The 17,500-nt window shown below is 50.4% G+C and overlaps 1 protein-coding gene across 2 annotated transcripts in view; it reads right to left on the reverse strand.

Moving 5' to 3' along the window:
* Positions 1 to 17,500, reverse strand: part of PPP2R2A (protein phosphatase 2 regulatory subunit Balpha) — a 56,255-nt gene that overhangs the window by 34,570 nt on the left and 4,185 nt on the right. Inside the window, exons 1-3 of one of the 2 annotated variants that reach the window (XM_075346460.1) lie at positions 9,753 to 9,846; positions 8,706 to 8,780; positions 186 to 277 (exon numbers count right to left, since the gene is read on the reverse strand). In XM_075346460.1, coding sequence (XP_075202575.1) covers positions 186 to 277; positions 8,706 to 8,780; positions 9,753 to 9,789 — 204 coding nt within the window. In that variant the 5' untranslated portion in view covers positions 9,790 to 9,846. Of the gene's footprint in view, positions 1 to 185; positions 278 to 8,705; positions 8,781 to 9,752; positions 9,847 to 17,500 lie in introns of those variants that run through there. The other variant, XM_075346461.1, reaches the window with a different exon arrangement.

Consider the following 17,500-nt stretch of genomic DNA (forward strand, 5'->3'; position numbering starts at 1 on the left):
GAAAGATGGCAGCATGGTCTAGCAAGCCGTGACAATCACAGCACTGATGGGAAGACAAAGAAAAACTACACAAACCATTTTCCATTAAATAAATAAATAAACAAAAAAAAAGGTAACATCACTGCAAAATTCTGTGAATCAAGTCTATAGCCAACCCAAAAGTCCGAGCGTCCGACCATACTGACCTCCTGCTGGAAGATGACCACACGTCCTCCTTTATCTCCAGTGGCTAATAATTCTCCAGAATGATTGAATTCTACCGTAGATATGATATCGGCTGTAACGACAGAAGGAGACGCAGGGTTAATGGCATGCCCCGTGGAACAGATACAGGAGTGAGGGGAGGGGATTTTATCAACTCAGACACAGCAAGAAGACCCAACTGCAATTTCAGGGGAACGATGATTGACTTCACTGGCCATGTGCACCTTGGTAGCCAATCAAGAGACCAGTAAGGCGCCCCCACAAGTGACCAGTAAGGCGCCCCCACAAGTGACCAGTAAGGCGCCCCCACAAGTGACCAGTAAGGCGCCCCCACAAGTGACCAGTAATGCATCCTATCAATCACGTGACCAGTAAGGCGCCCCACAAGTGACCAGTAAGGCGCCCCACAAGTGACCAGTAATGCATCCTATCAATCACGTGACCAGTAGATTTGTTTTACCTCGGCCTCCCAGAAGTCCTCTAAGACAGCCATCACTAGGAACAGTCTCATCACTGCCCGTATCTGCAGGGCTTCTTACCTACATACAAGCTGAAAGACCACCAGACCGTACCACCCAGCCCAAAATGTGTCAGATAATCACCCCCACAAATACTTATACCTAAAGGTCATGAGAGTTCAGCTGTGAGATCACTTCCTACGATGACTCTCACCCCCCTCATCCGCAAACCCCAGCCCCACCCTCCAATCCCTTTACTGTGTTTTTTGGCGTCTCCTGAGAAAACTGATATAATCTAACCAGTACAGAGAACGCTCGTTCAGCCCTCAGGCAATAGTGCCAAGGAGAACTACATATTCCAGTAGCACCTGTACACTTCCGATAGCAGAAAAGCTCTTTTATCTTTTCACCCACCAATGTCTAATGCTACCACTCAGGAGTGACTACAAGTGTGGTCTTAGAGGAGTTTTCTGGGCCTTAGATAGCATGATTACTGCACAGGTGCGCCTTATGCTAGCCAAAATAAGAGGCCAATCTAAAATGCAGTTTTATCACACAGCACAATGCCACAGATGTCGCACATTTTGAGGGAGCGGGAATGTCACCACAGCTGGGCCCGTGAATTGATTATTCATTTCTGCACCATAAGCCCTCCAAGTGGCATTTCAGAGAATTTGGCAGAACAGCCACCCGGCCTCACCACTGCAGATCACGTCACCTCACCGGCCCAGGACCTCCACATCCAGCATCTTCACCTCCAAGATTGTCTGATACCGGGCCCCCGGACAGTGGCTGCAACAATCTGTGCAAAACCAAAGAAATTCTGCACAAACTGTCGCAGGGAAACGCATCTGCTGCTCGTCCTCATCGGTGGTCTCCACCTGGCTGCGGCTGGAGTTGGGAAACCCACACATTGGATGGCGTCCGGCACGTTGGAGAGGTTTTCTCCTCGCAGATGAATCTGGGCTCCCACTGCACAGGGCAGATGGTGGACTGGCAAATGGTGGTCACACCAGATAATGACCCCTTCGGAACACCCCTATACTGTAAACTGCACATTTTACAGTGTCTTTTTTTGTGGCCAGCTTAAGGCGCACATGTGCAATAATCATACTGTGTAATAAGCATCTTGATATGTCACACCTATGAGGTGGACGGATTACCTCCACTCACTAAAGGGGGCTTTACACGCTACGATATCGTTAATGTTTTATCGTCGGGGTCAAGTTGTTAGTGACGCACATCCGGCGTCATTAACGATATCGCAGCGTGTGACACTGACCAGCGACCTTAGGCGACCTCAAAAATGGTGAAAATCGTTCACCATGGAGAGGTTGTCCCAAAGTCAAAAATCGGTAAGGGTTGTTTAGCGTTGTGGTTCATCGCTCATGCGGCAGCACACATCGCTATGTGTGACACCGCATGAGCGAGGAACGTCTCCTTACCTGCCGCTGGCCACAATGCGGAAGGAAGGAGGTGGGCGGGATGTTACGTCCCGCTCATCTCCACCCCTCCGCTTTGATTGGCCGGCTGCTTAGTGACGTCGTGGTGACGCCGAACGTCCCTCCCACTTGAGGGAGGGATTGTTCGACAGTCACAGCGACGACGCCGACCAGGTAAGTGCGTGTGACGCTGCCATAGCGATAATGTTCGCTGCGGCAGCGATCACACGATATAGCATGTGCGACGGGGGCGGGTGCTTACACGCTCGATATCGCTAGAAATTGCTAGCGATATCGTAGCGTGTAAAGCCCGCTTAAGGCTGCTTTCACACATCAGTTTTTTGCCATCAGGCAGAATCCGGCAAAAACATGATAAAACGGATCCGGCGTCTGTTGCCGCCGGATCCGTTTTTTTGAACTGAGCATGCTCAGTATCACACCAGATCTGTCAAAAAAACTGAAGGAACTAATGAAAAAAACTGATGCTACTGATCCATTTTTTCGCCGGATCCGTCACATCATAGTGTGAATGGAGACCTCTGCCATGCGTGCCTACGGGATGGGGGCCTCCTAGTGTAAACACATGGGGAGATCATACAGAAGCCCCTCAGGAATGGTTACAGTCACGTTCCCATCATGGTCAGCAGTACATGGCCTGTTCACACTGCCAATGATAATGATCATGCCCATATTACAGATGTGTCAAAAGAGTGACGCCCCGAAAAGGACGACCGGAATAAACCTTCATTGGATCGGTGGTAAAATGCGGTGAATGACCCCAGATTAGACGGCATTAGCCGGCGTGTAACCTCCCGCACACAAGGCATGGCCGTTCTCTCCACAGGCAGTCCTCGTGTGACGCCCTGGACTAGCCAGGTAGTCACAGTTAGACCCGTACACTACACCCATCCCCAAATAAGGTGACACCAGCCAACCTACAAAACCCTAGTCACCTCCCTCTGGGCTTGATGTCCACACCATGGGGGCGGAGCCAGGCGGTTGGCCACTGACACCCCCCCCCCCCACCCGAGTTCACATGCCCGGAGGCAGGAAAACACGGTTAGATAAATTTTAGGAGAGGAGTTAAGAGGAGTAAAATCTGTCTGTGTCCTGGGTAGGAGCCCAGGCACTTTGGCTAGGAGGCAGACGGTGGTGGCCGTCTGCAGGAGTCGGGAAGACAGCCCAGTGGAACTGTAGGTAGCCGGGACAGGGTAGTGGCCCGCCGGTACCGAACCGGGGAACCAGATGGAAACTGGAGCACAAGTGGGGATACTCAGACCCTGAAACGCGGTCCCGAATCTACCGGACCCCGTTCATTAACTGATTGAGGTCTGGACTTTAGGTCCTTTCCCACCCAAAGTCCCAAAAGAAGGCAACAGCCCACCGATTCCGGATAACGGCCACCGATTCCAGATAACGGCCACCGCCAAGGGCCAAGAGATCCAACAGGTCAGCGCCTGCGGCCAAACGGGCTCTCCCGACGTACACGCCGGGGAGCGGGACTCACGTTGAAGCGCGGCTGTCCATTTCTACAAAGAAGGTGCAGGAGAAAGGCGGGCACCGACCATCCTCCGTTTGGTTTACCAGAGACTCCTGTGTGTTTGTCAGAGTGAGTACTCCTGGGCCCGCGGGCCACGCACCAACACTGCACCACATCAACTGGGTCCCGGGGCCACCATCCGCTGCCGACGGAGGGGTTAACATCACAAGCTGCCCCCAACATCTCCCCCGGGGTGCCCCGTAACCGACAGCGGTGGTGCCTACCTTCACCACGACCCGTGGGTGGAGTCATGAACTGTAATCTAAGCAAAAACCCCCCTCTCAACAAGCCAGCCCCCTTTCCAGAGCGACGTAACCCCCGGTCCGGAGACGCTCGAGCCACCAACACACGAGCCCGGATCAGAGCGGCTCGGCTGCAGCCAAGCGTGGGGCGGTACACTCACACTGACTATATATCTAAGGCCTCGGACACAGAGCAGCTGCAAGAATCCCCCCTTAGGCGTCCTGTGCTTCTGCATTACACACTCCCGGAGCACCCGAGTCCGGACACGTCTGGGAGAACAGGTCTGGGAGTTTACATCTGGGTGGAGAAAGCAAAGTTATCCTGCAAAACGCCAAAGTAATCACCCACTAAGACGGAAAAACCCACAAGTTAGGTGAGCGCCGCGCACAAACCCTGTATTGTCAGGCTTTACATGGGAACGGGCTACAAGGAAATTTCCATTTCCGGAGAGCTGTACGAGGACACGCTGTACGTGGGCGATATAACACCACTGAATAGCACCATCACCGTCACTGACCGCCGTGCCCGATGAGGGCGCTCTCATGCCGGTGTCCTCAGGAAGCCATATAGCATCGCCCGCAGGCTGGCATTTCACCAGTTAATATCCCTGGCCACAAAGCCCTGCTAGAACAGTTGGGGGGGGGGGGGGGGGTCCGACTGCAGAAAGGCAGGGAACCGGATTAATGGTCTGACCTCCACCTTCTCAGTCAGTCCCACAGACCGTGAAGAATCGGTGACACGTGACCCCAAGTCTGGTGATCAGCGGTGGTCTCAAGGCTTGGATCCAGACCAACCTAGTAGTTATTACCGGCACAGTTAGGAATGTGGAGGAGCCGACGGTGCCGCCTGTCAGTAACACAGATTCTTACTGACTTGTACTGGGTGGTGGACATCGCATGTGTACTTGGTGGAACTGAAACCACCGGGGTATATAGGATTGGAACCGATAAAGGGGAACGGACCTGACATTGGTGACAGCACATTCACAAATCACACTACTTTATCCCCTTGTTGTGGTGCACACGACCGCCGCGGGCTTCTAATATTGTCCACAGCGCGTCCAGTACTTCACATATACAACATGGCATCGAGAGAACCAGCGGACTACAGCATCTATACATCTAGTCACACACAGAAGTGTATGACTGGTATATCTGTATACCTCTACACTGTGTGCAGAATTATTAGGCAAATGAGTATTTTGATCACATGATACTTTTTATACATGTTGTCCTACTCCGAGCTGTATAGGCTGAGAGCCAACTACCAATTAGGTAAATCAGGTGATGTGCATCTCTGTAATGAGGAGGGGTGCGGTGTAATGACATCAACACCCTATATAAGGGGTGCTTAATTATTAGGCAACTTCCTTTCCTTTGGCAAAATGGGTCAGAGGAGAGATTTGACGGGCTCTGAAAAGTCCACAATTATGAGATGTCTTGCAGAGGGACGCAGCAGTCTTGAAATTGCCAAACTTTTGAAGCGTGATCACCGAACAATCAAGCGTTTCATGGCAAATAGCCAACAGGGTCGCAAGAAGCTTGTCGGGCAAAAAAGGCGCAAAATAACTGCCCATGAATTGAGGAAAATCAAGCGTGAAGCTGCCAAGATGCCATTTGCCACCAGTTTGTCCATATTTCAGAGCTGCAACGTTACTGGAGTATCAAAAAGCACAAGGTGTGCCATACTCAGGGACATGGCCAAGGTAAGGAAGGCTGAGAAACGACCACCTTTGAACAAGAAACATAAGATAAAACGTCAAGACTGGGCCAAGAAATATCTTAAGACTGATTTTTCAAAGGTTTTATGGACTGATGAAATGAGATTGACTCTTGATGGGCCAGATGGATGGGCCAGAGGCTGGATCAATAAAGGGCAGAGAGCTCCACTCCGACTCAGACACCAGCAAGGTGGAGGTGGGGTACTGGTATGGGCTGGTATCAGCAAAGATGAACTTGTGGGACCTTTTCGGGATGAGGATGGAGTGAAGCCCAACTCCCAGACCTACTGCCAGTTTCTGGAAGACAACTTCTTCAAACAGTGATACAGGAAGAAGTTGGTATCGTTCAAGAAAAAACATGATTTTCATGCAGGACAATGCTCCATCACATGCATCCAACTACTCCACAGCGTGGCTGGCCAGTAAAGGTCTAAAAGATGAAAAAATAATGACATGGCCCCCTTGTTCACCTGATCTGAACCCCATAGAGAACCTGTGGTCCCTCATAAAATGTGACATCTACAGGGAGGGAAACCAGTCCACCTCTCGGAGCAGTGTCTGGAGGCTGTGGTGGCTGCTGCACGCAATGTTGATCGTAATCAGATCAAGCATCTGACAATCTATGGATGGTCGGCTGCTGAATGCCATCATAAAGAAAGGGGGCTACATTGGTCACTTTTTTTGGGGGGTTTTGTCTTTGCATGTCAGAAATGTTTATTTCTAAATCTTATGCAGTTATATTGGTTTACCTGGTGAAAATAAACAAGTGAGATGGGAATATATTTGGTTTTTATTAAGTTGCCTAATAATTCTGCACAGTAATAGTTACCTGCACAAACCGATATCATCCTAAGATAGCCAAATCTAAAAAAAAAACCACTCCAACTAGCAAAAATATTAAGCTTTGATATTTATGAGTCTTTTGGGTTAATTGAGAACATAGTTGTTGATCAATAATAAAAAAAATCCTCTAAAATACAACTTGTCTAATAATTCTGCACACGGTGTAGACAAAACACACAGCAAAAGCAACATGGCCGAGAGCCTCCCAGCACCTGAGAGAAGGACAGAGCGTTACCCAATCACTACAGGCTCAGTAATGTCACCCAACAGGTTCCATGGTGCGATCGCAGGAGAGGACCCTACAGGAAAGCTGCAGCGTCTGCCGAGAGATCAGCCGCAGTTACCGGCAGTGGCGGACCCTCTGATATTACAGTAACGCCCTCAGGACAGGCCCATCCAGCATACACCGGCTGCCTCTGTGCGCCTGTATTAAAGAAGAAGGTCCTGGTCCAGGCACAGGTCCCAATCAGAGAGCCCCATAAAGATCTAGGGGTCACTTCAGGTCCTAAACCCTCGGTCAGGCCAGGACTTGGATCCATCATTACTCATCTGAGGGACATCGACCAGAATAGTCTGGACGGACAATCCACTCTGTGTGCCCCATTACAGTGTACATCATATTACGTATTTTTCGTTTTATAAGACGCACCGGATTATAAATTATTATATTACTACAATTAATAAAATGGCATCTGTTTTATAATCCGGTGGTGTCTTACCGGAAGGGGGCAGCAGCAGTGGTGGAGTGGGGTTACAGGAGGCAGCGGCGATGGTGGTGGAGCAGGTTGATGCTGCGGGCGGTGCAGAGGGGGGCCCAGATGCTCACTGTAGCGCTATGCTGGTGCTCGCTGCAGGCAGAGAAGCACTGGCCATTCTGAAGATGTCAGCAGTGCGGGCTTCAAAGAAATGGCGTCCGGAGTCTGCGCTTGCGCAGATGAGAGCTTGAGCCAAGTGCTACAACTGTGCACATGCCGACTCTTGGCACCATTTCTTGAAGAAGTTACCACTGACATCTTCACAATGGCCCATGCCTCGCTGCCCGCCCGCCGCACAGAGCCTCGCTGCCCGCCCGCCGCACAGAGCCTCGCTGCCCGCCCGCCGCACAGAGCCTCGCTGCCCGCCCGCCGCACAGAGCCTCGCTGTGAACCAATGATGAACAACAGCTGGGAAATGTCGAAAACAATTGGACCCCATGAATCCCCAAACAGACCAAACTGAAGCCTACAAAGGGTCTTCTTGGCATCTGTCAGACATGTATATACCAATGTAGTTAATTTTTCTTTTTAATGAACTTCTCTACGCTTTTGGTGGTTAGGGGTAAAATAAACCAAACACTTCAGTATGTATGCTGGGAGATCAGCCAGGGCCCACTCTCCTGGCTGTAATATAACTGCAGCAGGAGCCTCCCCCTTCTACACAATACAATTTATCCACACCTTTCACCAGTCTGGGGCTGCCATTTTTCTTTGTGACCATCTTTTGGGTCCTCCCTAAGCAGAGACTCTGCATCTTCATAGCACATTTTTAGGCATGTCCAAAATGAAAGTTACCATATTTTTCGGGTAAGACGCACTTTTCCTCCCAAAAATTTGGGAGAAAAATGAGGGACACGTTTTATAATCCGAATGTAGATTACCAGGGGGATGGTGAAGATGGATAGCAGGAGGCAATGGTGCGGGTGGGGCCGCAGGTGCTCTGCTGGGGCGCCAAACTGCGGGCACTGTGCTGTGGACAATGAGGCGACTTTGCCAAAGGCAGCGGTTCGGGCTTCAAATAATGGCGTCTGGAGTAAGGGCGTGCGAAAATGGAGCTCTCCGCTCAAGATCTCATCTGCGCACACGCCGCCTCCGACCCATTGATCTCGTAGCAGAGGACTTAAGAAAAATGGCGCCCAGAGGTGGTGCGTGCGCAGATGAGATCTCGGCTAGTCATTGAGCATATAGCTCAATCTGCGCACGCGCCGACTCCGGGGACCATTTCTTTGAAGCCCGCACTGCCAGCAGCCCGGTAAGACACCACCGGATTATAAGACGGACCCCATTTTTTTTTCTTTAAATGGGGGGTGCATCTTATAAACCGAAAAATACTATAGCTCTGTATTCACGATCATGGGGCACAGAGGCATTACTGACCTGATGCAGAGGTACATGTGTTCATGTGAAATAACCACAATATACACACTTAAGTGCTTTAAATGGGACAATATAATCAGTTCAGGCAGTGACCACCTAAGACGACACACAAAGTCCCGTTACCTTCAGACACATCGTCTTCCACCGCTCCCTTCACCTGAGAAAAACACCATTGAATATCATTGCCTCCGCCAGCTCCTGGGGAAAGAAGGAAACAGGTCATTAGTATGAGGACAGTCCTGGATATCCGGCTACGGACGTGTTCACACTGAAGACTACAAACCGCACACAATGCAGAATTACATCCTCCCTCCTGCCATATTGGATATGCGGAGCCCAGTACAATCCCACCAGCAAAAAACCCAAGGACCTCAGGCCGAGGATCTCTATTGTGTGGTGGCCATTGTCTCGAGGTCTGGTCAAGGTGGCTTTGTGGGGAAGAACCAAAAATCACAACGACTGGATTTCCACCTTTACTTCTTCCACATCCTCCATAAAAATAAAGAAAATGCCCTTCTGGGGCAGAATTGGTCACCGGTGCCGCTCACCTACCGATGTGGAAGGCGGCGGCGCTGGCGAAAGCCTGTTTGATCACAAATTACTTTCCCATCACGTTGACATACAACCGAGATGTTATGATCAGGTAAAGGGATATCAAGCTCCATCTGATGACCAGGCATCATCCAGGTACAATATTCTGATGTATAGGACGCCGGCGCCTCACTGTGCAGAGGCGAGAGGTGCGGGATAACCCCTCACCAAAGTCTGTGCTATGTGAAATAAGCAACGGCCCAGATTAACCACAAAACACGACGAAAGAGCCAGTATAAAAGCCAGCGGCTGACTAGACCCACAGCCAAACACAACCATTACAGCCAGTCTATGGAGCCAAATACAACCAAAAGTGGGAGACCACCGCTCTACGGCAAACGATAAGGGCCCCACAACTCCCCCGGAAAAGCCAGGGACACCCACGGTATATAGGTATTCAGCAAGAGAGGTGAAATATGAGGAGACACGGCATAAACCCTCGCCACACAGATTAGGCGCCTGTGACGGGCACACCTCGATTATAAGGAATCTGCAGAAAAGTCTGATGACTGCCATTAGGAACGAGAGTGTCAGGATATGATGGGCCGGGGGTCCCTACACTCCCACCAGATACACTACCCAGAAACACGGCTCTCGGAGAAAACTTCAGAAACATGGATTGCGTCTGGGGACTCGGCTGCCATTCACCGAAATCCCGGACCGCCCTCGTCAGAAACAGTTCCTAGATCCGCCAGCACAGGAAGGAGCAGAGTCTCGCTCTCCTCAACCCCCCGAGGGGTGCACGCACGCTGCCATGTAATGACATGCCCGCCACATCTAGTGCCCAGGAGGAGCAAAGGAAGAAACTGTCCAACAGAGGGTTAACTGACATCCCTAACCCCCCCCCCCCCACCATGACTGATGGGCTTTGTCAGGATGCTGCTGGGGGAGGGGGTAACAAACAATGTATGTGCAAATACAGGCAGGACCTCCCTGCAGGAAGATGATGCAGGGCTGCTAGCAGCAGGCATCCGGTCCTGGGAAGGCTGCGTGCATGATGGGAGGGGAGAGCGCTGCTCCTGGGGAACAAGCTGCTGCTTCAGGCTTCACTCAGGTGAAACATGCCCATTATAGTCCCAAACCAGGGTGATAACTGGCTGCTCCTCATGTCATCGAGTCCCAGCAGCCGGTACACGGTCATCTGCAGGGAGCAACAATACAAGACGCACTACAAGTCACAGGACGACACCCAGCAACGATCCAGCATCACCATCCACTCCATGGCCAGAAACCATCCAGCAGCAGACAACTATTTTAAAAGGGAATCTGTCACCAGGTTTTTGCCCTATAATCTGAAAGCGGCATAATGTAGGGATAGAGATCCTGATTCCAGCAATGTGTCACTTACCGGGCTGCTTAGTGTAGTTTTGATAAAATCACTGATTAATCAGCAGTAGATTATCATTACAGGACTACTTGATGTACTGCCAAGTAGTCCAGCATATTCACGAGCTCTGTATAACTGCTAGATCTGCAGCGGAGAAAACATTGATCTCAATATGACAGCAAACAGCTCAGTAAGTGACACATCGCTGGAATCAGGATCTGTCTCTACATTATGCTGCTCTCACATGGGGGAGGAAAAACCTGCTGACAGATTCCCTTTAAATAATTGATGTCAGCAGTGTCTGTTTTTTAACATTGGAGTCTATGGAAAGCGGATCTGTTCACAGATTGCTATTTATCTTCCATTTCAAACTGATCCAATAAGTGGCCCGCCAGCGCACAGTCAGACAAATGCCTCCGCCGACCAGCCAGCGCACAGTCAGACAAATGCCTCCGCCGACCAGCCAGCGCACAGTCAGACAAATGCCTCCGCCGACCAGCCAGCGCACAGTCAGACAAATGCCTCCGCCGACCAGCCAGCGCACAGTCAGACAAATGCCTCCGCCGACCAGCCAGCGCACAGTCAGACAAATGCCTCCGCCGACCAGCCAGCGCACAGTCAGACAAATGCCTCCGCCGACCAGCCAGCGCACAGTCAGACAAATGCCTCCGCCGACCAGCCAGCGCACAGTCAGACAAATGCCTCCGCCGACCAGCCAGCGCACAGTCAGACAAATGCCTCCGCCGACCAGCCAGCGCACAGTCAGACAAATGCCTCCGCCGACCAGCCAGCGCACAGTCAGACAAATGCCTCCGCCGACCAGCCAGCGCACAGTCAGACAAATGCCTCCGCCGACCAGCCAGCGCACAGTCAGACAAATGCCTCCGCCGACCAGCCAGCGCACAGTCAGACAAATGCCTCCGCCGACCAGCCAGCGCACAGTCAGACAAATGCCTCCGCCGACCAGCCAGCGCACAGTCAGACAAATGCCTCCGCCGACCAGCCAGCGCACAGTCAGACAAATGCCTCCGCCGACCAGCCAGCGCACAGTCAGACAAATGCCTCCGCCGACCAGCCAGCGCACAGTCAGACAAATGCCTCCGCCGACCAGCCAGCGCACAGTCAGACAAATGCCTCCGCCGACCAGCCAGCGCACAGTCAGACAAATGCCTCCGCCGACCAGCCAGTCCAGACTAGCAGAAACGCCTCCGCCGGCCCGTCAGTCCACACTAGCAGAAACGCCTCCGCCGAGCCCAGAAGCCGAGCGGACACAGCCTCACATACAAGAGGGGGATGTGAGGAGGATGATGGGAGCGATGTCCTATAAACCACCTGCAACAAGAGCTCCCCAGACACATGAAGGACACATATTTCCTCTTACTCCAAAGCCTGGCTCTACTTTTCTACTAGAAAATAATAAGTAACAAACTGCTGGAACTTGTGGTTCCACACCTGCTGAACACCCACAGGTGGTTTACTTACGGCGTTCTTAAAGGGGATGTCCAAGATTTTCAAACCAGAAAACAAAAGCAACTCCGCTTCAAAAAAAGTGAATGTAAAAAAGTGAATGTATCTGAGCTGCAGTACCGCACACAACCCATGCACAGCAGGGGCGCTGTCTGTGGCAGAGAGAAACCTGTTAAATCCCCTGTTCTCAATCTACATCATGCAGCAGTTAATGAGGCCAGTGATTGGCTGCAGAGGTCACATGGATGTATGTGACATCACTGCTGCTGGGAACTGGGATTAAATCACGTTTCCTTCTCTTACACACCAGTATAAACCTCGGACATGCTCTTTAATGGGATCATACAAGATAAAACCAAACCTGGCTACTTTCTACCACCAACAGCGCCACTCCTGTCCTCAGGATGTGTGTGGTATTGCAGCTCTGCCCATTCACTGCCATGAAGCTGAGCTGCAATACCACACACCACCTATAGGGAAGGGAGGAGCTGTCCATGACAGAGAGCAGCTGTGTATATATGTATACAAAATGGAGCGAAAATATAGCTCAGTGCAACAAGGACAATCCAACCCCAAGCAGAAAACAGAAGAAACAGCCGTCCTGCCACCAAGGAAAAGCCACACGTCTGGAACTGGTATATAAGAACAAAGCTGCAGAGATGTGCGGTGATGTATATAATATATACGTATAGTACGTACTGTACAACTGTATACACCCCCACACAGCGCAACTACGCACCCCCACACAGCGCAACTACGCACCCCCACACAGCGCAACTACGCACCCCCACACAGCGCAACTACGCACCCCCACACAGCGCAACTACGCACCCCCACACAGCGCAACTACGCACCCCCACACAGCGCAACTACGCACCCCCACACAGCGCAACTACGCACCCCCACACAGCGCAACTACACACCCCCACACAGTGCAAGTATACACCCCCATACAGTCCAAGTATACACTCCCATACAGTGCAAGTATACACTCCCATACAGTGCAAGTATACACCCCCATACAGTGCAAGTATACACTCCCATACACTACAGATACAGGACATTATGCATACACCCCCATGTAGCGCAGACACCGGACATGTATATACCTCCATGCACTACCGATACAGGATGTATATGGTCCCCCATACAGTAAAAATACAGGAAGTGTATACATCTCCCCCATACTGTGTACGTACAGTGCAGACAGGACATTATGTATACACACACCCCAATACAGTACATATACAAGACATGTATATACACACACCCATGCAGTACAGATACAGGACATTTGTACACATCCCCCATACAGACACAGGATGTGTATACACCCCATACGGTACATCACAAAAGAGTACACCCCTTCACTGTTCTGTAAATATTTTTATTTCTTTACATGCTACAGCACTGCAGATCTGACCCTGTGATACAATATACAGTGTCAGTGTGCAGCTTGTATGACAGGGTGAATTTGGTGTCCTCTAAATAACTCAACACACAGCCATTAATGTCTATACCATCGGCAACAAGAGTACACCCCTAAGGGAAAATGGCCAAATTGTGCCCAATTAGTCGTCATTTTCCCTCCCCGGTGTCATGTGACTCATTAGTGTTCCAAGGTGTCAGGTGTGAATGTGGAGCAGGGGTGTTACATTTGGTGTTCTCTCTCACACACTCTTGCATACTGGTCACTGGAAGCTCAGCATGGCTCCTCATGGTAATGAATTCTCTGAGGATCTGAAACAAGGAATTGTTGCTCTACATAAAGATGGCCGAGGTTATAAGAAGATTGTCACCACCCTGACAATGAGCTGCAGCACAGTGTCCAAGACCATACAGCGGTTTAACCAGACAGTTTCCATTCTGAGTACACCTCGCCATGGACCACCACAGTAGTTGAGTGCACATTCTCAGCGTCATATCCAGAGATTGTCTTTTCAGGACAGATGTATGAGTGCTGACAGCATTGCAGAGGTTACATGGATGGGGTGTCCGCCTATCAGTGCTCAGACCATATGCCACACATTGCATCACATTGGTGTGCATGGCTGTTGTCCCAGAAGGAAGCCTCTTCTGAAGATGATGCACAAGAAACCCTGCAAACAGTCTGCTGAAGACAAGCAGACTAGTGACATGGATTACTGGAACCGTCCTGTGGCTTGATGAGACCAAGGTAAACTTATTTGGTTCAGATGGTGTCAAGCGTGTATGGTGGCAACCAGGTGAGAAGTACAAAGACAAGTGTGTCCTGCCTACAGTAAGGCATGGTGGTGGCCGTGTCATGGTTTGGGGGCTGCATGAGTGCTGCCGACTGTAGGGAGCTACAGTTCATTGAAGGAACCATGAATGCCAACATGTCCTGCAACATACTGAAGCAGAACATGATCCGCCCCTTCCTTCCAGTTCATTATGTTAGAATACAAACACCTCCAAAACGCACATTGCCTTGCTAAAGAAACTGAGGGTAAAGGTGCTGGACCGGCCAAGCATCTCCAGACCTAAACCGTATTGAGCATCTGTGAAGCCTCCTCATGCAGAAGATGGAAGAGCGCAAGGTCTCTAAGATCTACAAGCTCCGTGATGTCGTCATGGAGGATGGAAAAGGATCCAGCAGCTCCTGTGAAGCTCTAGTGACCTCCATGCCCAAGAGAGTTACTACACAGTGCTGGAAAATAATGGAGGCCACACAAAATATTAACACTGAGCACAATCTTGCCATTTTCCCTTAGAGGTGTACTCATTTTTGTTGCCAGCGGTTTAGACATTAATGGCTGTGTGTTGCGTTATTTAGAGGACACCAAATTTACCCAGTTATACAAGCTGCACACTGACACTGTACATTGTATCACAGGGTCAGATCTTCAGTGCTGTCCCATGAAAAGATAACATTTTTTTTAAAAAATGTGAAGGGTGTACTCACTTTTGTGATTTAGTGTATGTACAAGGTGGCCATAAAATAAAGGTATTTGGAGTCGTGTGCAGACGGACCAAGTGGACAGAATTGGCATGTATGCTATTCAATGCATGGGGAAATGGAAGGCATCTTAATAGAAATTCTATACCAAAACTCCCCACCAGGTGAAAACGTGGCGCTGTACAGTGACCGAGCGACCCAACCGTGTGCAGCTAATAGGAGAGGTCACAATTGTGCCACAGACTAGCATAACTGTTAAATATGGCCGCCATCATGCACGGTGATCATGCTCATCCTATGCAGAACATGCTGGATGCTTGCGTGTAACATGTCAGGTGCGATGCTGTGGTCTTTGAGGTCAGCCAGGGTGTCGACATTTCCCCGATAAACGCGCTCTTCCAAGTGTCCCCACAACCAGAAATCACAAGGATTGAGACCGGGGCGAATGCGGTGGCCATGTGTTAGGGAAGGAGCGGCTCAAAACCCTGTCATCGGTAAAATGTCCACACAATGTTCTTCACACGATTTGCGATGTGAGGAGGTCTCCATCATGCATGAAGGGGGTCGTCTGAGGACACTGCCGCTGGTGGAGTTGTGGTATGACCACTGTTTCCATCGTTGTCTGGTATCTCGCTGCTGTCACGGAACAGGTAGCGCCCCAGATGGCCTCATTTCTTCGTAAAAGAACGGTCCAAGGATGAATGATGAGGTGAAGCCATACCAATCGGTTACCTTTGGTGAATGTAGCAGAACCCCCTCAACCACATGCGGATTTTATGGTAGCCCATAAGCGACAGTTGTGTGCACCACAGAACATACCATGGCCAATGACCATCCACTTCCACTCTCGCCAGAAACATGAATGCAAATGTCATTCGGGTATCATTGTCACCAGGAAGAAGTTGTTGATGATGGCTAGTTTGGCAGGGTATGCCGGCAAGACCTTTCCGAGAACTTTCCGCACTTTGCTGTATGGAAGTCCCAATTGCCTGGAAACACTGCTGTTCCCGGCAGGGTTGTTGGTGCCCTGTTCCACGATGGCAGTGGCCATGTCCTCCATAACCTCTCTACTTACTGGTCAGCGCCTGTGCCCTGGCTGAACACTCAGTAACGTGTCATCATCCGGCTCAGTGACTTGTCAGCCATTGCATCTCTCTCTCTCGTCCCGGATTCCACTCCCCATTGACATATATGGTGCCGGATTCCGGATCGGATCCGGACTTCTTTATCAACCCGCCGGGGATCCGCCGGACCCGGATTATTGCCAGTCCGCTCAACTCTAACCGCTACGTGTGTGAAGGTCTTTCAAACAATGAAAGGCTCTCAGTGCCGCTGTAACATTCCTGGCATCCTCATAAAACAACCGCACTAACAGCGCACCATCCGGCAAAGAGACCGGCAGCTTTCAAACCAAGTTACAGGGCACGCTCACTGTACAGCGCCAATTTTTCACTTGGTGGGAAGTTTTGGTATAACATTTTTTTTTTAGATGCCTCACGTTTCCCCATGTCTTGAATAGCATACATACAGTACCAATTCTGTCCACTGGGTCAGTCTGCACACGGCTCCGTACACCCTAGGTTATTTTATGGCCACCTTTTATATATACACACACCCAGCTGTATGTATATAATAGAACCATATAATACATATTTAAAGGGAAGCGGTCACCAGGTTTTTCCCTTATAAGCTGTGGCCACCACCAGTGCGCCCTTGTATACGGCATTCTAGAATACTGTATATAAGAGCCCAGGCCACTCTGCATAATGTAAAAAAAACTGTTTTAATTAGACACCGGTCCGATGGGGTCTCTGATCTCGGTCCGGCGCCTCCTCTCTTCTTTCCATCGCCGTCCTCTTTCCCTGGCTTGTGTGGATGACGCGTCCTACGTCATCCACACACAAGCCTCCATGGTGATCCTGCGTACCTCTCTCTGCCCGGCTGAGGGCACATCAAAGCATTGTAGTGCCCATGCACAGGCGGTCTTGGACCTTTACCTGCACATTACAGTACTTTCCTCTGCCCACAGCGCAATGGAGGACAGTGTGGATAGCATAGGGCGTTAGGCTAAGTTCACACTTCCATTGCTTTGCATCAGTCACAATCAGTTGTGCGACTGATGCAACGGATCTGTTGCAGGTAGTGGCACAACTCATGTGACTGATGCTGTAAAAAAAATGGTCCATTGTTTGGGATTTTTTTTTTTACTATTTTACCGGCGGACGGTTTTTGTGAACGATCAGCTGATCATCCACCCTTGAGTATACATTCATGTATAGGGAGGGACCTGTCAGTCACTGGCAGGGGGAAGCCACTGGGTGAGATCAGTCAGTGGAGCAGCCGCTGTCAGGTCCCCAATTACGTATATGTGTGCTGTGTATATATGAAATACACAAATGGTTTGTACATATGTCCTTTATCTGTACTCTGCGCCTTATAGCGAATACACATGGAATATTTTATGCTCACATTGTAGATTTCCAGAGCTGTGACTGCTGGATGGGAGCCCTTAATATCGCCCCTCATCTGCAGCTACTCCTGATTAGCCGGCCTGACATACCTGTGACATCACACCGGCCGGCTAATCAGGAGAAGATGCAGCGGCAACAGGTCACA

This window comes from Anomaloglossus baeobatrachus, chromosome 4, assembly GCF_048569485.1.
Source record: "Anomaloglossus baeobatrachus isolate aAnoBae1 chromosome 4, aAnoBae1.hap1, whole genome shotgun sequence".
NCBI classification, from domain to species: Eukaryota; Metazoa; Chordata; class Amphibia; order Anura; family Aromobatidae; genus Anomaloglossus; species Anomaloglossus baeobatrachus.